At 45.2% G+C, this 26,556-nt stretch overlaps 1 protein-coding gene and 1 long non-coding RNA gene across 6 annotated transcripts in view; one reads left to right on the top strand and one right to left on the bottom strand.

Moving 5' to 3' along the window:
- The window catches only part of LOC310667959, a 145,923-nt gene that overhangs the window by 37,279 nt on the left and 82,088 nt on the right, over window positions 1-26,556 (top strand). The gene's annotated exons all lie outside the window — the stretch shown is intronic.
- The window catches only part of LOC310667385 (ephrin type-B receptor 5), a 155,218-nt gene that overhangs the window by 59,614 nt on the left and 69,048 nt on the right, over window positions 1-26,556 (bottom strand). For all 4 annotated transcript variants that reach the window (XM_083419629.1, XM_083419627.1, XM_083419626.1 and 1 more), the window contains 2 exons: window positions 24,719-24,783; window positions 22,324-23,020 (listed from right to left, as the gene is read on the bottom strand). In XM_083419629.1, coding sequence (XP_083275755.1) covers window positions 22,324-23,020; window positions 24,719-24,783 — 762 coding nt within the window. The remainder of the gene's footprint in view (window positions 1-22,323; window positions 23,021-24,718; window positions 24,784-26,556) is intronic.

Below are 26,556 nucleotides of genomic sequence, written 5' to 3'. Positions count from 1 at the left end.
ATTCAACAAGACACATAGACTACAATGTAAATGTAAAATACGCTTCAGTGTAATATTTCTCTTATTATAAACCTTTGTATTTCATTTGTGTGACCTGGCCACAGTGATCCATGCGATGATCACCTCCAGGCTTGACTACTGTAATTCGCTCTACACGGGGCTGCCCTTGAAGCTGTCCCAGAAACTCCAGCAGGTGCAGAATGCTGCAGCGAGGCTCCTCACAGGGTCTCTGCCATGGGAGCATATTCACCCAGTGCTTTTCCAGCTGCACTGGCTCCCGGTGGAGTACAGGGTCAGATTTAAGGTGCTGCTTTTGACCTTTAAAGCCCTTCACGGCCTAGGACCCTCGTACCTACGGGACCGCCTCTCCTGGTATGTCCCACGGAGGACCTTAAGGTCCATATACAGCAACACCCTAGAGGTCCCGGGCCCTAAGGAAGTTAGATTAGCCACAACCAGAGCCAGGGCCTTCTCAACACTGGCTCCGGCCTGGTGGAATGCTCTGTCTCTTGAGACCAGGGCCCTGCGGGATCTGATCTCTTTCCGCAGGGCCTGTAAGACAGAGTTGTTCCACCTGGCCTTTGGCTTAAAATCAGTTTGATTCCCTCCCCCTCTTTCTTTTTCCTTTCTCCTCCTATGAAGAGATTGCACCCTAATGTTTTAATGTTGTATCTTAACCTTTTAAACTGTATTTTAATCAACTTGTTTTTATTATTGGTTGTCAGCTGCCCTGAGCCCGGTCTTGGCTGGGGAGGGCAGGGTATAAATAATTTATTATTATTATTATTATTATTATTATTATTATTATTATTATTATTATTACTATTACTACTACTACTACTACTATTTTAACTGTCTTGAGACCTCAGAATGTAAATTGGTGCATAGATTTGGTGCTACATTCAATAAGTTAAGTGTGAGTCCCAGCACTGGAAAAACAAATCGGGAGAGTAGCACAACATCTGAAGTAAGGCGGGTCCTTTACTAAAGTATTATGTAGAAAAAGTGAGAACTGCATTGCAGGATAGATAATGCTCAAACAGACAAGACTTTTGAGTCCCAAAATAGCCTGCTAGATACCTCTAGAAGCTCACATGCATGCAGGAACCAACGGGAAAGACTTTGTTGTTAAAAGTACACTTCTAAGTTAGGAAAAGTCATGTCCTATGTCTCTCGACTACTCCTAGGTGTGCACCTGATGAGGCAGATGCAACAACGGAGAGGGTAGCCCTCCAACCTCAGCTTATGCATCTTCCCCACTTGAGCTGCGCATAAGAAGAAGAAGAAGAGTTTGGATTTGATATCCCGCCTTTCACTCCCTTTAAGGAGTCTCAAAGCGGCTAACATTCTCCTTTCCCTTCCCCCCCCCCCACAACAAACACTCTGTGAGGTGAGTGGGGCTGAGAGACTTCAGAGAAGTGTGACTGGCCCAAGGTCACCCAGCAGCTGCATGTGGAGGAGCGGGGACGCGAACCCGGTTCCCCAGATTACGAGACTACCGCTCTTAACCACTACACCACACTGGTGTAGACAAAGACTGTTTCTGCATGGAACCTGCTTTTGCTCCTCCCTCTTCCATCCTCCCTTGGTGCTGGGAGACAGTGGAGAAGGAGAGGTGGGTGCAGGAGGAGGAGGTGCAGAAGTCCTTGACTCTCCACCAGCCTGACCTATCTCTCCTTCGTCCTGCACACCTATCCTGCCTCTGCCTCTCATCTCCTGGCTGTTCTAGGCTCCCTCAAATCACTGATCCCTTCTTCCAAGCCAGTTTCCAACTTCTCTTCTCTCAGTGCCCACTCATCAGTATCTAGCCACCATTCCTCAATATCCAGCCAGTCCATGACACCTGGCCATCAAAGGTATACCACATTGAACACAGAGAGGTCCATAGGGACATATTTTTGGCTGGCCTAGCTTTCATGAACCCAGTTGCTTCAAGAAGATCTGAAGGAAGCGCCACATTTTATGGCATGAAAGGTACAACACACAATTCCCCAGTGGGATTCAGTATCACTATATGTTCCGTTTACTGTTGTGTCAGCCACTGACAGAAAATTGATTTTAAAAATCGTTGGGAAAGGATGAAATCCACAGAGCGCAGGCCTATCAATCACATATAGCCATGACAGCTTTAAATGGCATATCCATATTCAGAGACAGTTGACCTCTGCTTACAATGCACTGAGGACAAACAACAAGGGAAGGCCATCACCTTTGTGGTCCCCTGTGACTAGGGACTGATGGATAAGCCTTCCTTCGGTCAGTGTGGATTTCACATGTGACTGACAGGAAGCCTATTCTGTGCATTTTGACAAGCATGTGCAAGTTTTGAATCCATCCAGAATTCTTTCAGGAAAACGACGTGTTTATTAGGTGATCTGAGAGCTGCCTTTCAAATGCTTTTCTTTTGCAGGTTTTAGGTGTTTGGTGTGGCCACAAAGCACAACAGCTGCTGCACACCTTGAACACAGGCCTGGAAATGCCCCTTGGTCTGAGATCAACAGTATATGAGGACATGTCATTCGCCCCAGAGAAATTTTATGGGGCTAAAGATGGCTGCTCAATATGCAACAGCTGCCGCATTGAAGCATGCAAAATGAAAAGAAAATAAGTGGCACATGTGCAGAGCTACTGTTCTCACAAGTCCTGTGTCCTACTTCAGTGTCAAAATCGCTCCTTCCTCAGCAACCCGGCAATTATTTTCAGCAATGGTACTGTCGATCTATACATTATAATCCAGCATTAGATCTAAAATGCTGGATTAAGTTTCTAAAATAAAGTAGGGTGGGGGAGCCAGAATTATAATTTGGGTTATTGTAAAAAAAATAAAAAAATAAAAAATTCCCGTCATCTTATGTATTAGTGTACCCATAAAATAATTTAATTTACTTGTTGCCATAGAAACCCATATTATAAATTAATTAAAAACCCAGTCTGTTTTTTGTTTGCTTTTTTAAAAATGATGGTGTGGAAAAGAAGAGCATAGGCTGAGATCTAGGTGAGCCAAAACAGGAAGGATGAAACCAGTGGGCAAATAGAGAGAATACAGAAAATGAACATAAAACAGGATTTTGTCGTGGGAGGCGAGAGGGAGGGAGGGAGAGAGGGAGAGAGAGAGAGAGAGAGAGAGAGAGAGAGAGAGAGAGAGATGAGAGGATTTACAGAGACTATAAAGCTGTGGAGGGAGGGTAATAAAGGCGAAGGAAGAGCCACTCGGGAAGAGAAGTAATGAGAAAAAGATTGGATTAATGAACTTTGAAGGACTGGAAGGGGGCAGTGGGAACATGCAGCAGCTGAGAATATTTGGTATACAACATATAAATATATTTACACGCAAAAACTCACCAGCCTACTTGGAGGCCCCTTGCAATTAAGTTAATAGGAGACGGTTTGCCAGTGGCAAATTATTATGGTAAGAAATTCCTTTCTGTTACCAAGGGACTTGTTTTGCGTCTTTAAAAATATATATGTACAGAGGTTTATTTTAAAATGGGTGATTGAAACCGTCGTCTCGACGTTTTCGATGCCTTGCAATTTTCCCAGAGCTCCTTAGCTCTTAAGACCATGTGCTAAGAAAAGGGCAAAGCTGTTTCATTAGAAGGGTAGCATTTTTCAGCACAGTGGCGGCAGGGAAAGTACATCTAAGCATCAGGAACGCCGGGCAGAAGGAATATGGAAGTTTGCGGCAGACCAATAGCTGTGATTATTTGGGCTGTAAAACTACATATAATTGGTTGGCTTACATGTAGGGCTGAATCTATGCTGTGATCCCATAGGTAGGTTGGGGGGGAATAATGAAGGGCCACAGACTTCACCTCCCTAATAATTGCTTTAAAAGGCATGGTTTTTTCAGCCCTCCTGGCTGTGTAATGCATGTGAGCAATGCATGCTTCAAATACCAGTAGCCAGTGCAAATAATAATAATAATAATAATAATAATAATAATAATAATAATAGAATTGGACACTCCAATTTTCATTGGAGAAATGTTGGAGGGTATGTCACCAGCTAAGCTTACTGGGTGGCACTGGGCCACTCTCCCAGCCCCACTTACGTGAAGCAATTGTTAGGATGATAAAATGGGGGCAGCAGCTTCTTATGAAGAAGGGTAGGACACAAATGGACCAAATCAGGGTTTCCTAACCTTGGGTCCCCAGCTGTTCTTGGACTACAACTCCCATCATCCTTAGCTAGCAGGACCAGTGGTCAGGGATGATGGGAAATGTAGTCCAGAAATAGCTGCAACCCAAGTTTGGGAAACCCTGGACTAAATGCTAAGATACCCAAATAATGAGTCTTCAGTCTCTTCCGCAGCTCCTTAGCTAGCACAAATTATGCGAGACAATTGATCAATTTGCATAATTTGAGTCACGCTGGGATTCCTAGAGGGTCTATTTTTACTGTGTTTTATTCCCGCCTGTCAATATTGTATCCGACACTATGTTTTTCTGTTGATTTTAACTATGTATCATTATGACGACAGTCAGCATGGTGCTTCGTAAAAAGGGCAGGGTGAAATATGTTTCAGCTTTACTTGAGTGTGGAATTTGGCTAACCTGAAAGCAACATTGCTTTTGTTTTGCCAGGACAGGCCCTACCATTAGGCAGAGTGAAGAGAGCTGGTTTCGGGTGTAATGAAAGAGCGGCAAATTGTTGGTTGTTTAATTCACTATTATTGTATTTTTTTATTGCAGAGGAGTGGGATTTGGGGATTTGTAAGCCTGAAGTGCCAAAATAATTTGACTGGCCATGTATTTCTGCTCTGCAGGGGCAGCTCAATACATTTGTTGCCTGATACTCTGCTTCAGGCAACAGAATGTCTTGGGCTGGCCCTGCAAAATATTCATTAACCCTGCTAAATCCTCTTGCCTTGCTGGGCTACCTTTGGTTGCTACCAAATCACGCCTGGGGTGAAGGCCCACATCTCCTGAGTACTGTACAGAATCCCAAGTGAGGATTGCTCTTTCTGGCAAAAAGGCCCATCCGTAGAGAGCACTCAGAAAGGTTCTGAAGAGCACCTGACACCGATGCTTTGATGGCATGAATGTACACCAGTCCACCAGTTCTCTCTGGCAGGAGATCAGCCAGGTAATCAACAGCAGCTGCGCAACCTGTAATCGCTTTGTTCCCTCTCTGAGCATTACAGATTCTTGGGAACTTAATGAGTTATTATGTTTACAGCTGCATTTTGCAAGACTGTTGTTAAAGAGCATATGATTGCCCGGAGGGCATGTTCCACATCTGCCCAGACAGATCGCTTGGAACGTTCAAGAAACAGGTGAAGAAGACAAAACCCCATTAAGATCTCAAAGGCTCCGAATGGCTTAGCTTTCCAAATGCAAAAAGCCGAAACCGTATGACGGAAGACTCCAGTAATCGCTCTCTGCCAGACAACTTAGAAACCTTGTAAGAAGCATCTTGGCAGCCCATGAGAGAATGGAGGTGGCCACAATCCACTCAGAAGACTACAAGTGGCAAACAGAGGCAGCAGAGAAGGCTGGTCACCTCAACAATCAGCAAGAGAAGCAGATTTTGGAAGTATATGGGAATCCGTGACACAGGAATGGTTTCCCAGGGCCAGTTGAATTCTGGGCTCTGGTGTTATTGACTTGGCTTGAGCTCCATGCAGTTCCTTCCTCCAACCCATGCCCTTGTTGGTACAGGGAATAAGGAACAGGTCATTGACCCAGAGGGCATCTGCTGTGTTTTATCTCCTATAAGGTACATCTACAAGCTCTGATCCAGTGTGCTGTACTGGTGGGAATGTTGGACTGGGACTCAGGAGGCCAGAGTTCAAATCCCCACTCAACAGCTCACTGGGTGACCTTGGGCCAGCCTCTGTCCCTGACCTACCTCACCTGGTTGTTGCGAGGATAAAATGGGGATGGGGAGAACAATGGAGGGATCTTTGGAGGAAAAGTGTTACAATATTCTGGTAACAATATTCTGCTGGCATAGAGACAGATTTCTTGCGGTCCACCGTTTTCTTTTAAAATGAAGCAAGAAGAACTGCCTGGCTGGATCAAAGGGAGACCCATCAGGTTTAGCGTTCTACTTCTGACAGCAGCAAGATGATGGCCATTCACTCTCACCAAACCTCAGAGCTTGGTGCTCAGAAATAGACTGCCCTCATACATGGAGGTTCTATTTAGCTATCACAGCAAGTAGTGGTTAAAAAGACAACGTTCTTTCAATCTCCCTAATTCTTTATCAAGTCTGTAAGTTAATGGTCATTACTACATATTGTGGTGCCGATTTCCACAGTGTGAATAATTACTTTTTGGTCTCTTCCATACGTAACACCATCCAATTTTGCTTAGTGACCCACAACTGTAGCATGATGGGAAAGGGAGAACAAACAAGAATTTTTCTCAACTGGGGATGGAGAGGAATTTCAGGAAGGGGAAAGGGTAGGAATGACCTCTCCTAGTTCAGAAATCCCGAGGTCATTATGAGCTAAACCTGACTCCTCCCCACCCTCACACTTTCCTTTGGCTCTTAATAGCTTGAGCAACCATCTCATCCACAAGCCCTCCCCCACTCTTTAAAAGTTACCAAGGGATTTCAAGGTTAAAGCTGATAGCTCTACTACAATATTCTTGCTTTGCTGATGTGAGCGCTTGGAAATTTACTGGAAACTGTACATATGTAGCTTTTGTATTTCTCTTGGTAAATGACTCATTTTCCAAGAGGAATTCAAAAGCTGCAAACAGTTCCCAGAGTTTAGCATGCCAGCCCTAGCATCAAATGAAATGAACTGATGAATGTTTATATGTGCTTGTATTTTCAATCAAGGAACAAACAAACATGGGAATGCTTCTTTCAATCCATGAAAAACCTTCGATTATTCTTTTTTTAAAAAAAGCTCATTAATCTCAACGTTCAGATTCAGAAGCTACAGATCTTTTAGACAAATGGTTCCAGTTAGAGAAATAAGCCCAGGTTATGCTAGCATTCTTAGAAAGTAAAAATTATTTGCTGAGATGGGGCGGGATATAAATAAAATAAATAAACACAAATTTAATACGGCTCATTTTCTCTATAGTTGCTGGGTATCTGCAGCCTACTGCTACACATGTTTACTAAGAAACAAGTCCTATAGAGTTCAGTGGGGCTCGTCTCCCCACTATTAAGCGTGCATAGGACTCAGGAAAGGGTTGGGTATATTCTAGGGTGCACTTTTGGTTCATGCAAGATTTAAGTGTGGTCAAAACAGCCTAGCCACTGCCCCACATGAAGTGAATGTGCACTCTAGAAAGCATGTCCTCAAACCCACTCTTCTCATGCCCATGGCTTCCACATAAGGCATGGAACAGAGAGGTATAAAGTTTGAAAAGCACTTCCAGCATCATAGGACTTGTCCTCCGTATGTTATTGGATAACGATTCTAGGTATTTTGTATCGTATATTCTTTTCAATTTTCTGGTTTTTAATTGTTCTGATCTATTTGTATTCTATTTGTTAAATCGCTCTGAGACCTTTTTGGATAAAGTGACTTAACAAATACAATAAATAATACGTAACAATAACAGTAATCACAATCTACGTAATTTTGTGATTAAAAACAATTGCTTTCATTGACTTCAATTTGCATATGTTTGTGTGATTATTTAATCACCTTTTGTCTTAACAAGGAAACTGTGTTTGAGGATCAGCAGCCATGGCTGTAGATGAAAATGAAACAGGGGGAATGTCAAGACACGACCCCCCCCCCCCGAGATGGTTAACATGAATTTGAAACTTTTTTCCAATCTATCACATCTTACCAAGTCTGTGTTGGTGGAAGAACACCCATCCAATCTGCCTTTACAATGCCAACATGATTACAACGAATCCAGCTTGGAGACTCGAACCAATAATTCTGTGCCTCACATCTGGTCTGTGTTCCACTTGGGGAGAAAAATAGCAGCTGAACAAAGGATTTGCACATACGACAGCTTTGTTTTGCTGCTAGCTACAGTACAGAGTCCCTTGTTCTCCACAAACTGCTGATATCAGAAGCGCACTCTTTTTCTGCATAAAAAAATTAGAGGCACACTTCATCTTTGAACCTAGAAAAATGTTTATTCCCAGAGTGTGTGAGAGTAAAAATGACATACCCTCCATGAAGGCCACCTCCTGAGGCAGTGATCAAGGTGTGCCTCTTAACTGGAGGGAGAAGAGTGTGGAGCAGGGACTCACAGAGAGATGCAAAAGAGCATTCTCCCACAAGACCAAATTTCTACATTTTGGGAGTGCTTGAATAGTTCAACACAATAAATTGACTCCCATAAATTCTGTTAAGCTAGTAGCAAGCAGGTACATTTCCCAGCGCCATGTTTGGGGCCATCTGGAATTTTGGAGTACATTGTCCGCAACCTGCTGGTGACATGTAGATCTACTTCTCCTTTGCATCTGCAGGTGTGGAAGTGGGTGTGCTGGACCACTGTCTTGCCTCAGTAATAGACTAGATGAGAGCCAGTAAACTGAAGCTCAATCCAGGTAAGGCTGAGGCACTGTTAGTGGGTGGTTCCCCAGACCAGCTTGCCTACTCTTGATAGGGTTACACTCCCTTCTGAAGGAGCAAGGATGCAGCTTGGGGTTTTTTCTGGATCCACTGCTGTTGGTTGAGGCTCAGGTAGCCTAGGTGGCAGTGAGTGTTTTCCATCAGCTTCACCCATATCAGGACTGGGTAGCCTAATTTCTGTAGTTTATGCTCTGGCAACCTCTAGGTTAGATTACTGCAACATACTATTTGTGGGGCTGCCTCTGAAGATGGTTTGGGAACTTCAGCTTGTGCAGAATTCAGCAACCAGATTGCTCACTAAGGCAACACGGTTTGAGCATGTAATGCCAATCCTGGCCTGAATGGACTGGTTGCCAATTAGTTTCCAGGCCCAATTCAAAGTGCTGATTTTGACCTATAAAGCCTTAAATGGCTCAAGACCACAATATCTCAAGTACCGCCCCTCCCCATATTAACCAACCAGGGCCCAGAGAAAATCCTCTAAGGCCCTTCTTCATGTGCCTCCTTCATGTGCAAGGGATCCAGAGGGTGGAAACACTTGTGGCTCCTCACTTGTGGAATGCTGTCCCTGGCTCCTTTGTTACATATCTTTAGGTGCCAGGAAAAAACATTCCTATTCTCCTAGGCCTTGTCCAATTAAACACTCTATGCTATGGCCTTTCAAACTAGGGAGTGGGGTGCGGTTGTTTTCACTTGTGACTATGATGGGTACTTTTGAGATTTTATATTGTAAATCGCCCTGTGATCTATGGATGAAGGGTGGTGTAGAAATTTAATAAAATAAAGGTAAAGGTACCCCTGCCCATACGGGCCAGTCTTGACAGACTCTAGGGTTGTGTGCCCATTTCACTCAAGAGGCCAGGGGTCAGCGCTGTCCGGAGACACTTCCGGGTCACGTGGCCAGCGTGACATCGCTGCTCTGGCGAGCCAGCGCAGCACACGGAACGCCGTTTACCTTCCCGCTAGTAAGCGGTCCCTATTTATCCACTTGCACCCGAGAGTGCTTTCGAACTGCTAGGTTGGCAGGCGCTGGGACCGAACAACGGGAGCGCACCCCGCCGCGGGGATTCGAACCGCCAACCTTTCGATCGGCAAGCCCTAGGCACTGAGGCTTTTACCCACAGCGCCACCCGCGTCCCAGAAATTTAATAAATTATCATAAACATGGTTGCTTGTTTATATAAATCACAAAATAATTATAAATGTAAACAAAGATGGTGCATGCCATTTTGGTCTTCCAAGCAGCTTTTCTAGATCAGGGAAGACCAGGCAGCAGGGGAGGTTGATGAGTTCTGGAGGCATGCTTACTGGAAAAGGGGGGGGGGGTGACAGCACACGGCCCTCAGCCACCTTGCAACAATAAATAAAGGAATTCCAAAGTGCCCTGAGAATGAGGGGGATGGGGGTGGAAATCTCTCTTCCAGGGGAAGAAAGCTGTTGAGAAACTGAAGGGCAGATTTTTGCGCAACACATGCTGTTACTGACTATCTGCCCAACAAAAGTGAAGGAAAACCACCCCCCAGTATTCACTATTACAGGCAAAGGTAGACAAGAGCTGTTGACAGTGATACTCACATACTGATTTGAAATAAGCACAATATATTTGGCTGTAGGTTTCCAACAATTACGCATTATTAAAGGGGTGCTTTGCTTTACCACAGCACAAGTTTCTCATGTTAGTTACAGGAATTGCCCTCTTACATAATTGGCAATAGTATTATTATTATTATTATTATTATTATTATTATTATTATTATTAAACAATTAATTAGGTACCTTATTGCTGTATAACTATACAGGGTGGTGGACACACAGGTAGGCTTCTGCCATTCTTCAACTGCTTGAGAAATCATTTTGACTCAAGCTACAAAGCTTACAAAGAGCTCTCTGGGGCTCTTTGAACATGGGAGGTCTGGCTCATCTGTGCGCACATTCGAAAGCTGCACATTAGCAATGCTTTCACGGCAGAGGCGTCCGCAGACAAAATAAGCCATGCATACTGAGAACTGGCTGGACATCTTGAACACACTTCTTGGCTGCGGTTTCCAGTTCCCGTGAAGTGGAAGAGGTGGAATCAGAGGCCTTTTAGGCATCCTTGCTTCTCTCCGCAACCTTAAACAAACCCAGCTTGACTGCATTAAACCAAAAGGACTTTTTCCTTTAATCCAGACAAGGTTGACCTCATTGGACTTACCATGCTCCAAAAACAGATAAGGAACTGGATCCAATCTTAGCCAAGCAGTGTTCATATGACCCACCTACCCCACATTCACTAAACACAGAATCATAGAATTGTAGAACTATAGAGTTGGCACAGACCCCAAGGGTCATCTAGTTGAACCCCCTGCAATCCAGTGATTGCCTACTAGCTTTGCCCCGTGATGCAGGTGCCTGTTTGGACCATGCCTCTGCAGCAGCTTTGTGAACCGTGCTAATTAGAAAGAGCCCTATGTGGACACAGCTATGCGGACACATGTGGGAACCCTGGGCACATCGTGGTTCCCAACTGCAAGGAAGTGCTCCTTGTGTGGAGAGCCCATTCTCACTAGCAATCAACATGACCAGGAAATGTGGTCTACCTTTCCTCACCATTGCTTTTGGGGAATGCGTGGAGGAGATGTCTGTACATTCTCACCGAATGTGAATTCGGCAACTTGCAATATTTGTCTCCAATATAAGCATCATACCATCACCACTGCCCCGAGTTCTTTCTGTTCAGGCTGCAAATTGAGGCACAGAATAGTACTTACTTTTTCACATACCCATTTAAGACCTCCCCTCACCTGGCTATGATGGTAGCAAGAACATTTCTTCTATTCTCTTTTCTTCCTTCCTTCCTTCCTTGGCACTTGGTTCATGACTATGGAAGCAACCCAGGCAATAGGAAGGAAGGAAGGAAGGAAGGAAGGAAGGAAGGAAGGAAGGAGGGAAGGTCCAGCTTGATGCCCCAACAAGGTATGGGGATGGGAGAGACCTGGTGTTACGGAGGTTTGTGGGAAGGAGGGGACCATGGGTTGGGGAGGGGAGGGATTCAGACACATTTACTCTCCCATCAGAGGGTTGGGAAGAAATTAGGTTATTCACGGTGACGAAAGACACTTTTAAACAGGGGCAGCCAATGTCATGCCCTCCAGAAGGTGTTGGACTATAACTCCCATCGTACCTGACTACTGGCTAGGCTTGCAGGATCTGACATGAGTTGTGGTCCAACAACATCTTCAGGGCACCATGCTAACCACAAAGTGTACTGGAAGTGGTTTGTGCAACCTCTCGCAGCTTTCCAAGGCATTCAGTGCAAAGAATGCTTATTCAAATGACATCTGTCATTGCACCTAGAATGTACATCAGCCTTCACCCATTTGCTTCACCCATCCCCTGGCCACTCTTACTGGACGAGTGCAACAGCTAATGCAGCTAACTTAGAACTGATGCCATGGAAGCTTTTAGGCACAACAGCTGCTTTATTTGGGGGGGAAGAGGGGATATAGAGCAACGGGAAGAATGGGGAACAATCTTCTATGGGGAAAGGAAAGCTGGAAGGAGATCTGAGGAGGAATGATTCAAGCGTGGGTTTAACAGGGAGGGGCAGAACGTTACATTTCTTTCCACCAGACTGTAACACCTAGCTTTCACCTGGTTCCAATTTTCCTGAAACACACCCTGAGAGCATGAAAATCCAATTTGATGGAGGGGGAGCAGGCCAAGAGTTTTCGCTCCCTTCCCACCTGATATGCACATTCTTTGTCCCCGCTTCTCTGCTTGCCTCCTAGGTTTGGTTTCTACAGATGGTGTTTGGGGCTCACTCCACCACTTAGAATTGTAGAGTTGAAAGGGACCCAAGAGTTATCCCCTGAAATGCAGGAATCCCAGCTAAAGCATTCCTGACAGATGGCCATCCAACCTCTACTTAAAAGCCTCCAAGAAAGGAGAGTCTGCCCCCTTCCAAGAGAGTCAGCTCTTACTGTCAGATAGTTTTTCCTGATGTTTAGGAACACTTGGAAGGCAAAGATGATGCTTTGCGGCACAATGACTTAAGCATGGGCAGCTTTCTTCCCTCTGTTTCCTCCTCCTGGGCTTGGACCAGAGCAGAGCTGGATGCCGGATCCGGCCACTGCTAGACTAGGGAGTGCTGGTGGGCTGGTACAGTGGTACCTCGCAAGACGAATGCCTCGGAAGACGAAAAACTCGCAAGACGAAAGAGTTTTTCGTTTTCTGAGCTGCTTCGCAAGACGGATTTCCCTATGGGCTTGCTTCGCAAGACGAAATGTCTTGCGCCTTTTTTTAAAAACCGCCAATGCATTCCTACGGGAAACCGTCAATACGCAGTGGTGCTTCGCAAGACGAAAAAACTCGTAGAACGAAAAAACTCGCAGAACGAATTAATTTCATCTTGCGAGGCACCACTGTACTGGCAACAGACCACAGTCACCACATCTCCGAGATAAACATGGCAGGGTTTTGGGGAAAGGGAACACTAGAGGAAAGGGTGGGTGTATTGCACCCCTCCCCACGTTGAGATTGTCTGCACTTTCATAATGTTGATTATCAAGGATGAAAGGAAAAGAAAGAGAAGTGAAGAGAAGAGAAGAGAAGAGAAGAGAAAGCTGCCCTTTCTCTATTTAGTGAATTGACAAATGGCAATCACAATGATTGAGGATGGAGGACTCTCCCTGGGTAGTGCCATCAATCACTGTGTGCTCTGGGCACAGACAAAAACTGTCCCGCTCTTGTGTGTCACGAGTCCACCCCACAAGTCCTAATGGGCATCAGCTCCTAAAGCCCACAGTCACCCTAACTTTGGTTGCATGGGTTGGGCATAGGCGTGCCTAGCCTTTGAGAACAGAAAGACACGCATGGGTTACTGCTGGCATTGAGTGCATCTTTCCAATTACAGCTTCTGCTCTACAGGAAGGTTATATTGTCTTGAATGAAAAGGAAACACACAGAAATATTGTAGCAGACTTTCCTGAATACAAATCGCATGGTAAGGCAATGGTTTCAGGCGAAATCGATGTTCTCACAGGAAATTGGGGGAAAGCAGACTCTTATTTTTCTGAATTTATTCCAACAAAAGTTGAGTCATAAAATCCACTAAAATGTGTACTATGTAAATCAGGGGTGGGGACAGTGGGTGGGTGGGGCCAGAGGCAAAAAAAACCCCCTGTGTGTTCATCCATGCAAAAAAAGTATGATCAGAGATCAAGGACTCATTCCAGCTAGGCAAAGACACTCAGGGCTGGTAGGGGGTTGTTGTCTGAGAAGAGGGGGTGTGGCCTGGGAAGAATTCTGAGGCTTAGATAAGGAGCCCCGAATTTCCCCTTCTTTGATGTAGACCCTTGTTGCAGCAGGAATAAAACCCCCGCCTTAGGTGGACTGCCTCTTATATTCCCTCATGTTCTTGCACTGACATTAGGTCGCTGTCAGGCCAGGTGTCGGGAGCAGGATCGCAACATAACTCTTTATTCAAAGAAACAAAACAGCTCAGGCCTAGTGAACAACTCTTCCCAGTAGGTCTTGCCTCAATGAAGCAGTTGCAAGGACTGAAGGTCCCCTGCCATCCCACCACTCCACCCCCAGGTCCTTCCCTTGCAACCTGAGACTTCTTCGTCTTGTCTGTCTTTGCTCCACCCTCTTCATTCCTCTTTGGGTTTTGAGAAACCAGGGGAGAGGGGAGCAGGTTGCAGAAGGAGGGGTAGACACCCTGGATTCTTCAGCAGCCTGTCTCATCTCTGCCTCTTGCCCCCCCCCCACTCCTCTTCTGCCTCCGATTCTGGACTGCTCTCTGCCACAGCCTCTTCTTGCTCACTAAACCCTGTTCCCTCTTCAGCTTCCGACATCTCCTCCCAGTCTGCTCCCACTTCTCCTTCTGACCACTCATCATCATCATCATCCCACCGCCAATACCCTTGGGGGTTCCCCAGCTACTGCCTCCCACCACCCCTCTGCATCCAGCCAGTCCATGACAGTCATGAACATCTGTCACGTGAGCTACTGCGTTCATACAGTGGTTGACATTTGTTTCCAGCTGTGGCAAGGCAAAGCTTTTCCCCAACACGCTTTCCCCTATGGCAAGGATTGCTCCCTATTGCAAGTCCCCTTTCTCATTCATTGGGTTTATACAGTTATAAAGCTCCTGGAGAAAGTGCTGAACCATATAAATAAGACGCTATGGAAATGTTTTAAGATTTTCAGAGATGAATATGCTCTTGAACTGTATACCCGTTGCATGGAAATTGACAACAGGACAGCGAAAATGAATTCTACGTGTCCTAATGGTGGCCAAGAGACTGATACTGATGAACTGGAAGAAACAAGGTACGATTCCCCTTAATCAATGGCTTGACAACATGACAACACTGACAGCATATGAAAGGACAGCTTTCTTTGGATAAAGAAAGATGCAGACTTTCTTTGGATAAATACCATGATATTTGGAATGAATTTACACAGAATATATTAGGTTACTGACAATTATGTGTGTATTAGGATAATAAGAATATACACATCTGTATATTAATGTATGAAAATATAACTATTTTTTCTTTCTTTTCCCCCCTCACTCTTTTTATAAATGAAATCTTCTAATAAAATATTAAATTTAAAAAAGCTCCTGCAGATAGAACAAAGCTAAGATGGTAAGGGGGCAGTTGCGGTCAGTGACTCAAAGGTTTGCAAAGCCCAACTGCTAAGAGTGGAAAGCTCCCTTAAGCAAATGGGACTTGTTTCCACATAAACAGGAACCGCATTAACGATGGAAGTTTATCTGTATCATCTTAAGCCTCTCTGCGTGTTTATCTAGCGTCTCTGACTTTCCTAGGTAGGGAACCCTGGGGCTGCGTTGAACAGCTTGAAGAACTCTGAACGATGACAACGTACCCCTAAAGGTTCCCGGCACTGACATCACGATGTCTGTTTTCTGGCTCGCTGCCAAATCACAGCTGATGACATTGACTGGGAACGGAGACATGCACCGTGTAATGTTAGGGGACAGTGCTACGTTGCACTACATGGGTGGAAACTTGGGGGGGGGGGAGGCACGCATGCGCAGCACTCAACGTGGGGCTGTTGGTTTTGGCAGCAACTCCAGATCGCGCCAATCCAGATTTATGGCCACATCCAACAAATAACCTCTTTGGACGTGCATTTTCTTTCTAATCTGGAACTAAATCATGTTCGGAACACAACTGTGGAGCAGCGCCAAGAGTCTGATAGTGCAGGTGCTAACTAGTTAATCTGTAACCACAAGGAGTCAGCCAGACAAGCAACAGGTTTGTGGAAGGGGGGGAGAACGATGGTGGGGAGAGATTATAAAATAAGCAATGGGAAATCAAGAGCTCTAAGCCCATTTCAGCAAGTCTTGAGCTGTGAAGTGCTTCTTGCTTCCTTGATTAAAACGAAAAAGATTCGGCAGACAAGACACCCCAAGATTTCACATCTTTGCCCTTGGAAAAAAAATCTGCCAAGAGACCGAACATTTTTTAATAACGGGGGAAAGGAAAAGCAAATTGCTAGCCTTTTTCAGGGGCTGCTGCCAAGAAGATGGAGCCTATTCTTTTATTTATATGAAAGGAGAGAAACATGCATTCACTTTGAAGCTAAAACTGCCATATATCAAAAGAGAAGAAAGTGTTGCCTGAAAATGAAAATGAAAATTAGCGGAGGGAGAGAAATCAAGGATCCAAGACAAGTGCTAAGGAAGGGGCAGTGGGGAGAAAGGAAAGGAAAAACAGAGCTAGAAGCATCTGACATTGGACTAAGCAAGGTCAAATGATGTCCCGAGTGGAATTGCAGGGAGATGGACACGACGCGCCCTGAAATGGAAAAGCAAAGAAGTGGAAAGGAATAAAAGGAATTTTAAAAGAAGCTGCAAATTGGCTTCCTGGCATCTCAATCCAAAACATCTGTGCTATAAACCACACTCAGGATTGGGATGATACCCAATTAAACCATCCTAGATTAGGGATGAACGAATCTATCAAATCAGTTTATCATTTTTTTCCACACAAGTTCACAATTTATTTATTTTTTAAAGTATCATGAAAACTTGTCAGTGTTTTAGTGTGCATCTCTCCCAACATTTTTGTACACTATTTTAGCTAACATACATATTTTTGCAAGCAATTCCCCCTAATATGATGCCCTTTTGTGTGGCATTTTCACAGAATCATAGATTTGTAGAGTTGCCCCCTGCTCTGCTAGTGGCACCCAAGTCGCCTAGTTCAGCATTTTATAGACCTATTTCATTTATTCAATCTATCTGTATGCTGCTATTTTCCACCAAATCTCAACAGTAAAAAGTTGCTAAAATTTCTTCAAGTTGTAACAGGTATACTTTTACCACAACTGTTTGTGCACTATCTTTTTTTTTTTTTAAGAATCTATCTTTATGGGGCAATTATAAATTTTAATATAATACAAATAAAAAAGCGAGAACAAAACAGTCATTATTTCCAAAATCAAAGCCAGATCTTGTTCAGCTCCTATGGGGAAGATTAAGAGCTTGCTAAAACAAACACATTTTGAGCTCTCTCCAAAAGACAAGTAAGGGCAAGCATTGGTGAACTTCACTGGTAAGGCTGCTCCACAGAACAGGAAACACTGCCAGGAATATGCAAACCCTTTCACATTATCTCTACAAATACCTGCTTGTAGCACCATGTGCTTGGGATACTAATCTACAAAGGAAATATTTTCAGAGCAGCTTCAAACTACAGTTACATGCATCTCATACACTTTGTTTGTCTGCTAGCGGCCTATCAACTTCCCCATTCAGAAGCACAGGTATTCTTAATTAATATGATGGAGATACCAGTATTTTTTCTGCATTGCACCCAGATTATTATCCACAATTAATATCCAAAACAAAACTGTGCATTAAATTGCCATTTGTTTCTGAAAGGTTGATATATATACCTTCTGCAGCAGACACCTGCTTGCACAATGGCATGTCTGACATATGTACCATCAGGAGGAGATTTTAGGAGGGCAAAGGGAGAGGAGAGGAAGGCCAAGTCCCATTGCACAAATGGAACTCTACTTGCATAGCACTGGATACAATCCACAGTATGAAGTTTTCCCAGTTGAAAAATCACTGCTATTCACAGCTCCCATGGCAAATAGCCTGCTCTTCACCCGAATTATATTATATTCTTGGGGCTTGCCACTTGGGCCTGAGCATCTCCCAATTATCTTAATTGGACAAGACCAAGGGCAACCAGTGAGGAGGGGTGTCACCACAAAACTGGCCTCCAGTGGCACAGCTGCTTACTGGGATAGTGAGGGGCAGGGCACCAATGAGGTCAGGCTAGCACAGGTACACTGGCAGTGCCAATCTGGCACTTCCTCTAGTGCACCTGTAATGTCCTGCCCTTAGCGCTGTCCTGCCCTGTAAGTGGCAGCGATGCTGAGATGTTTAAAACAATGGCTGTGGTCACGTTAAAACCATAGTTTAAGCTTAGCTATGACTTAACCCAAATGAGTACTAAGCCACCGCTTCACTCCTGACCTGCTTCCAGGTGCAATCCTTGGTTTGTCGCGTCATCCACACCCAGGCTTGTGCTAATATTTCTCCCAAACAAATCCCACATGGTGAAACTAGAACAAACCTTGGCTGCTGCTGCTTTTGGTTTGTTTGTAGGGAAACAAACCATGAACTATGTTCGGACAACATGACAAGGCAAAGCTTGTAGCTTGTTGCTCCCAGCACAGCACAGTCAGGAGTAGGGAAGAAGTGAAGGGAGCACTTTTAAGCAGCATACACCAGTCCACCACTGATTCTTGTTAAACATTAACCGTGGTTTAACATGACACGCAAACCAAGCCTCTGATGCTAAATTCTGTTATATGAGATGAAATTATGCACTATTTACTTGGAGTATTTCCTGCAGTGTCAAAACCTGCTTCCCCTTTAGCGAGGATTTTTTGGCTCCTGAATGGGAAAATGTTATAGGGCATCCTATAAATATTGGTTTTAAAAAAATAATAAACAAACTTTAGCTTCCCTTTCCCCCTTTTTCTGTTAGCTGGTTTTATTCATCCTCAATAACTTCATCACATCGCCAAATCTTATTGCAGTATATTGACGTCATCCTGTCCCCTGTATGATAACTGATTGGGAGAGATAGCATATGTGACTAATATGATTAATCCAGGAAGCATCACTCTCATTCTTAATAAGAGGGTCACAAAACGGGAGGAAGGGGATAAAAATAATTTCAAACTGGAAAAAATAATAATCTTAAGACTGTGCAAAGATTCAAAGATTTACCTGGCTGCTGTTAGCTTTTTCCTTCCTGGATTAGTTGCATAGGTGATTCTGGTTAGTGGGAATCACATACTAAATGGGTCACTATTGTCACACTGCATAGCCAATCAGATGTTACTCTGTGATGATATCACTGGGGGTTAAGTGAAGTCAAGAGAGAACGAAAACAAGAGAAGCTAAAGTAAATGAGTACAGGGACATTTTCGCAAGGTGTGCGGGAAAGATCATGGAAGAAGGAATTATTATTTTTATACCTAAAAATGTTTACAAAAAAAACTGAGCCATTCCAGCTCAGCCCCAGCAGATACTATTTTTCACTGCCTGCAAATCAATTCTACTTATCACAGAAGCAGGGTAAGAGACCCTTACGCTCACCTTTGCTATCAGGTGACCCTACGATGCAACTTAAAAGGTGGGGTAGCCATCTCATACACAAGGGCAGCCTTGGTATCAGGAGTCCAGATTTAACCAAATAGATGCCCTAGTGGGAGGCAGCACAATGAGTCCCACTGCTGCAATGGGGCTTCCCCCATCTTCTGCTTCCCCTGTACACCCCCCATCACACATAGTTCAGAAGCAGGTCAGAAGAACCCCCAATAACAGCACATGGGGAGAAGAGAGGGGAGATTGCTCTGTCTGGCAAGCAGAAATGTTTGCACCAATGGAACAATCGTATTAGAGCAACAATGAATTTCACCCAGAGAATATCTAAGCCTAGACTAATAGGATGCAATCAATTAGCAATATCTGATCAACCAGCTAACAAATAACACAATCCAGAAGCCATTTATAGGCAAAAAGTGTACTATTAATATAGCCAGGGTATATGGGGTGTTAGGGGAGGGGTAGTACCTCTGGTGGGGGACACGTTGTGCTCCTTCTGGGGTAGTTTGTCCACCACTGGTCCCCACCCTACATTCAGGTCTCCTAGAAGCTGCTGGAAGCTCTGAGCATGCGACAGTGGCCAAACCTCTGGAAACAGCTGTGACTTGCTAACTAAACCAGGTGAGGGTAGCCTATGGGTCTCAGACCCTTGGTGAGTCAGGGACTTCCCCCGCATGTGAAGACAGTCTCTGGTGGATTGAATGGACAAGACCAACAGAGGGTCCAACGGTCAAGTATGTGCTGCAAAGGGGACAGATGGGACTAGTCAAACGTGGGAAAGTAGCCCATCTGATACGAAACCTTTGCTGTCTTGTGGGATATCTTCGGGAGAAGAAAAGGGTTAAGGAGTAATCCCCACGCAAATGCAGTGTGAAGTCCCTAAGACAGTCAGATGTCGCCTTCCAGCATCTCCTGCAGCTAAGCTGGTGCCAAACATATTGCTCTGGTTTCCTTTGGACCACATCAGCAAGGCAAAGAGGGGAATTTTCTTGTCTGGGCATCCCAGGACCTCCATACACACTGCTCAGGCTTGCGCTCCAGGGAAGTCACTTCGCTTCCGGAGGAGCACTCTCGAGACAGATGGATGCCAAAAAAAAATTAATACGGCCACACAAACAACTACACAGGCATTGTGATTACTGTTAAGAGGAACTATGCTGGTGTTTATTTGCATTGCTGTGTATGAGCTATGGGGAAATATACAGTATGCTTCCCACCCCCCGAATGTTCAGGGTTGGTATTAACTCACTGTTAGCACCCAACACATCACTGAAATGTCACAAAAACTTATCAGATTTTTCTCAGGATGGGTAAACCTGGTTAATTTGTGTGTGGGGGTGTGTGGATATGGGCTGTCCTTTTCATGACAGCAACGTTGTGTGTACATTGCAAGAAATGACCATGCATGAGGCACATGCACACCCCACAATAAGCAGTCATCTGGAAGCATCTCCAGACACTAGACATGGCAAGCCCAGTTCTTTAGAGATCCAAAATTCGCAAACACCACCCCTGTAAAGGCTGAGCAATCTCTCAAACAAGTTCACACCTCAGTGAAACAGGAAGCCTTCCAGCTGAAAGGGAAGACAGAGATCAGATATGGCATTCTTGACATGCTTAAAAGTCAAAAAAAGTTGGCAACAAACACCCATTCCCCCCCCCCCGAGTTTCTCTCTGCTGAATACGAAGCCAACAAGAAGGCATGAACTACTTTGACTCGTGGACTGTCCTTTAAATGAGCTCTGAAAGAATGTTGTTTCCAAAATAGTAAATCTGCCTCTCTCTCAATCCACATTAGCATATTAAAAGTAACACTTGCGCAGTCGATAAACAGCCCCCAGTGGCTTCACAGCGTCTTAACCCACAGTGCCCTGGCTGAATGAACATTTGTATAAATCACAGGCAGGCTATGAAAAATTTGTCCTTGCCACCTCATCGGGACACAGAATTACTTTTCCGTTCCGGAAAAGATATTCTGAGCCTGAGCACATGTAATGCTCCTCATCAGGAGGGGGCTAGAAGAGGATTGCACGCCCCCGCCAGGCCCTTTCTTCTGGCTCCTAGTATTAATCTAGTGTTTTCTTGTAGCCATTAACTGCACAGTAACTCAGTGAGGCATTAGCTACAGGGTTAACCATGGTTGCCCCTAAAAGCATTTCTGAAGCCAGTCAAACCCTGATTGAGATTCACACCTTTACAACAGAGATTCCAGAACTTAAACCAAGGACCTCTAGCATACCTATGGCATGACCCCTCCATTTTTTATTTTTGCTTTCTATCTCTCTGGGGACAGGCAAGCAATTTGCAGATGTCTGAGAATCAAATCCAGAATTATTAAAGACTCAAGTATCATTGGGTTCTGAACAGATTTGATAACTGAAAACACAAGCTTTCCAAGTGTTGCAGCTGGAGGAGTGGTTTTAGACTATGTTTCGGCAACTGTGCTATTGCCACACCATCCCGGGGCCACAGCCAAATGCCAACTTGGGAACCGTGGCTCTAGAAAATCAATGTGTTGGGTAGGGCAAATTAATGGAATTTTAAAGTAACTCTTTAATGGTAACATACATGAGATGCATTTAACCCAAATCTGCAACACAGGATTCATTTTCAAATATCTGCACCTTCCATATTCTTATTTTTACCTTTTTCAGTCTGATATATCCCCCCACCCCATCCTGGGCTTATAAATTATCTCCTCTCCATCGCATCCTTTTCTTCCTTCTCCCTTTCTTCAGTCACCAAAAGATGGGCACAGAACCGCCGGTGCAATCTTCCCTAAGTTATGGCTTGATCTGCACCGCCTAAAGACCAACGAGTTAGATCATATAGCAGGCTTGGAAACTACCACATCCCATGTTAACGATTCCTTTCCCTTGCAGGCATCTGATGTGCCACAAACCACTAACATGGATAGTGGAGCATGTTAGGAAAAACTGTTTGTGGACCAGCAACCTTTGTGACATTTTGGAGGAGTTGTCACAATATTCACAGCCTCTTTTGAGGGCAGCTTGCAAAGGCATTATCTTACTATACCAGATGCACCAAAATGACCAGCCGCCCAGACAGAGGCAAGATCAAATGAGCCTCTGCAGGCTGCCTCTGTATGTTAGTAATGGCTCCAATTTGGCTGAAAAGCACCCGCAGGTGATCCGCCCCGCCCGTTGCTCACCTTTGCAGATTTTCTCGTCGTCCGCAGGCTCGTAGCCAGCCCGGCAGGCGCATCTGCCAATAGCCACCATCCACTCGCCTTCGCCGTTGCAGTGCAGCCTCACCCCGGAGGAGCCCGTCACGCTGGCTTCCTCTGCGTCAGCCACACAAGTCCCTGGCGCCTCCACCAGCGAAGTCCTTTCGCCTCCAGCAAACGTCTCCGGGAAAGAGGCAAAGCCCTTCACCACCGCCGGGCACTTGTAAAAGAAAACCTGAACAGCCACCAGGGACATGCACGCCCCGGAGTCCTGGAAAGCCAAGTAGAAGCCCCTCTTGGCGAGTGGGCCAAAGCTGCGCACTTTCACATTCATCTTTACCACCTCCCCGGTGCTGTCCACCTGCGAGAAACTCTCGTCGGCTGCAATTGTATCCACCTTGGTCCACGGCCCCTCGCGCCACTCAGGGTGCTCCAGGGTGGCTACGTCTGCCTCCGATTCGTGGTAGTAAAGGGTGAAGGTTTCCTTGCAGGATGAGGCCACGGTCCTCATGCTGGCGCAGTCCCGTACTGAAAAGCGGAGGCGGATGTGGACCCTGTGGGCTCCGCGCCGCTCTATGTAGTGAGTTCGCAGCCAGTTGTTCTGTCCTGGCTCAGCCACGTTGCACACCTCAAAGGTCCGGATCTGGTCCTTCCTGTCATACAAGACACTCACCTCGTCCCACTGTATGGAGTTGGGGAGCGGGAGTAAGGAAGAAGAGATAAACAGAAGTTGTTTTCAGCTTTCCTGTAACTGGCAATAGCCTTCTCCTAGTCTTGACAACACTCACGTGGACTGGAGAGGGGCGCAAGGCTTAGCCAGTGTGCACAAAAGGGGTCTGGCCTAAGCTATGGATCACTCGTGTCTGGGGGCTTCCCAAGCTCAAGGGTTGCAAAGACCCCTCTCTCCCAAAGCTTGGGAGGTCCCCTGAACGGTGGCCTAGCTTAGAGACTGCAAATATATAGGACTTGGAGGGCTGGGGGTTGCACTACTCCTCTGCCTGTGATTATTTTCTCTATGAAAGCTTCTCTATTCCACTATTCATCAAAAGTTGACTCCAGGGCTGTTTAGTATCCAGAACTCAGATGAATAGTAGAATCATAGATCTGCAGAGTTCGAAGTCACCCCGAGGATCCTCTCATCCAACCCCCTGCCTATGCCATGACTATGCCACTGTCCCATATGGGGATCAAACCTGCAACCTTGGTGTTAGCAGCACCACGCTCTAAGCAACTGAGCTATTCTGGCCTTAGGTTTTCAAGGGGAAATGTCTCCCAAGTTGAACGTGCAAATTTTGACCTCAAAATTCTTGAACATTCAAGTCACTTGAGATTCTATGCATTTTCACATAAGGTGATTTATAAAATATAGAGTGAATACGTTGTGTTGAACTCGGAACACAGAGATCTGGATTCAAATACAGCTCCTTTTGATGGCCAAGGGCAAGCCATTCTGCTGTGTTGTGAAACTAGAGTGGGACAACCCCTAGAACGCCATTCTGACTTCCAAGGAGAAGAAGCAAGTTGATAACCTCCAAGCTCAGCAGGACTCATCTCCCAGCACCCAAGGGATGTGGTGGCGGAAGCTTTGACGTTGGCGCTCGCCCTCCCCAGACCTTGGCAATCCATGGCTGCAAGTTCCAGAGGAAAAGGCACATGGGGGAGGAATATTGGAAGGGGTCCCGTAGCAGCTTAAGAGCCTTCTAATATATTGTGACAATATATTAGGCTGAAGTCCATTTTGTCAGATTGTATCTAGCTGGAAGGAAAGCATCTATCGGGCACTTGCCAAATGTGCTTCCGAGATGCGTTAGGATAAAGGAAACCAGAATTTCAACAGAACGTTCGGTCAAATTGAACTAGAACTTTTCCTTTGGGGGGGGGGGGAGATAACCATTTAGTCTGCATTTCAAAATCTGGTTCATGCCTGCGTTCTAAAGCAGTGGTTCTGAAATGCACCCCCCCCCCCGATCACTTAAATATTGCTGAAGGTCTTGGTGGACCACTTAATGATTTTTCTACCTGGGACATTATCTGTAATGCGAGGTTCTAGATGCTGCGTGTTTTTAATGCGTGTTTTTGGTTGCTTCTTTTGTTTCTTAGATACTGTATTTCACTGTATTACAACCTGCATTGTTGAGGTTGGGTAGGGCGGCAGCGCGTTTGGGGCTGTGCAAGTACAGCAACAGTAGCGGAGGTCTGGGGCTGCTGCTGCAACTGCACAGCCCAGAAATTGCCACCCCCTTGCACTGATAAGCAGCAACGACTCCAGCGTAAGGAGGGCAGTGATGCAGCAACATCCCTCTGTGCTGGCTGCTCCTTTCTGTGTGTGTATGTGTGTGTGTTGTTTTCACAAGCAGTAGATAATGGAGGGAGCACCTACCCCATCAGAAGGATGGGCAGTCCAGCCAATCTCGGAGGTCTCTCCTGTTGTATCCAAAAGAATCTCTGCCAAATGAAAGAGACAAAAGTGATGAGTTTGATATCCGTACAGCAGCCGCTCCTATCCACCGCTATTCCTCACCACCCCCATCTCATCTCTTGCGGGCCAGTATAATTGCTAGTCTTATGCCCTACTCGCTATCGGATACGAGATCTAGGAGGAAGGAATTGCAAATGCATTTGTCAGCTTTGCAAGTGATTTCTTGCAAGTCTTGAGGCATGATTCTCATGGTTCTCCATATCTTGGGCATGAGTCATGTGTACCCTTGTTTATCACCTATTCATGCCAGCTTTCATGGGAGAACTTGCTCGCGAGAAGCAGCTGATGCCCTTGTGCTCACACAGGCAGAACATTTGCCTCATGTGGATGCAGGGCTTGCCAACAGATTTGCAGAAGGCAGACCAAGCAGTTGAAGACAACCACCTCTTCAAACAATTGCATGATTGGACTCAAGACCAGAGGGGGATAAGAGTCTGAAAATACAAGTTATAATTGAAGGGGGCTGCTATAAACCATGCAGCAGAACAATGTAATGAGAGCTGGCAAAGAGTTATGAGCTGGATGTCCCCCATTCAAGTCTTGACTAAGCACCCTCAACCCTGGTCTTCATTGGAAATATGAGGATAACAGCATTGACCTTACAGGGTTGCTGTGATGATTATATGAAAAGTCTGAAGACTTTTGAAAAGTGTGATTTGAATACAAATTATTAGCAGACATGCTTTTTAGAGCAACACACAAATCCTGAGCCTGTGTGAAGGAGTCAGCTCTGCCAAAGGTCTCCAACCAGGCACCCACAGACCTGCAGAAGTCTTCCCAAGCACCCATAATAGAACAGTATACAGTATGTGCTTGGTTGCATTGAAAGTGTAGGGCCTACATCTGTTTTGTCAGTTTGCAAATGTGCCCACCAGCCAAAGAAGGTTGGCAGACTCTGGGCTATGCTATCTGCATGATCAAGGGATACCAGTGGGACAGGTTCTCTCTTATGATGCTTGGTCTTCTCCTGCTTAGCCAATTTAGTGCTAAAAGTGCTGAGCCAAGGACAGGATTAGCTCTTCTGCAGACCTGGCTTTTGGAGCGCTGCGTGTTTTTGAAGCACAAAAGAACCCTGGGCAACCCTCTAGGCTGCAGCTCATCTCTGAAGCCACATAAGAGGAGACCTGATGGATCAAGCCAATGGCATTTTGTTTTCTCAGGTGCCAACCAGATGCCCCCAATAGGAAGCCCTCAAGCAGGATTCCAGCACAATAGGAACTCTCCCCTCTAGGTTGCAGCTCATCTCTTAAGCCAACACATATCCCTTGCACTGAAGTAGGGAGATGCAGCCTAAAGGACACATTTTGGCGCACAGTTGATTTTTGATTTAAGTTAGTCCATGTGTTTACTCTCTGCGCAACCAAGTTTGCTTCATCCAAACTGAATAATTATTTGAGCCAAGCAACCAAGTTTTTGGACCCACTCTGCTCTTCTGTTTGCAATTTTTTTTCACTTATTTGAATATTTTATTTTTATATTGTAACTTGCCCTGACACCTTATGGTAAAAGGAGGGTAATAAAATTAATAATAATAATAATGCAGTCATGCAAATTATTTTTAAATATGAGGGGAGATTCATAAAGGGGGAAAGTTGGAAAGCGAAAAAAATTGGCAGCCTGCATTCTGTGCTGCTGGCAAGAAGGCTACTCCCCAGATGGTCTGTCTCCGGTGACCCTGGTAATTTTTTTTCAGAGCGTGAATATTTCATAGGCTAGCAAATATGCCTGGCCTGCAGCTG

The sequence above is a fragment of the Podarcis tiliguerta genome (genome assembly GCF_965153285.1).
Source record: "Podarcis tiliguerta genome assembly, chromosome: 17".
In the NCBI taxonomy this organism is placed as follows: Eukaryota; Metazoa; Chordata; class Lepidosauria; order Squamata; family Lacertidae; genus Podarcis; species Podarcis tiliguerta.
Note: the sequence above shows the minus strand (reverse complement) of the source record. Positions and strands in the feature narration are given on the sequence as shown.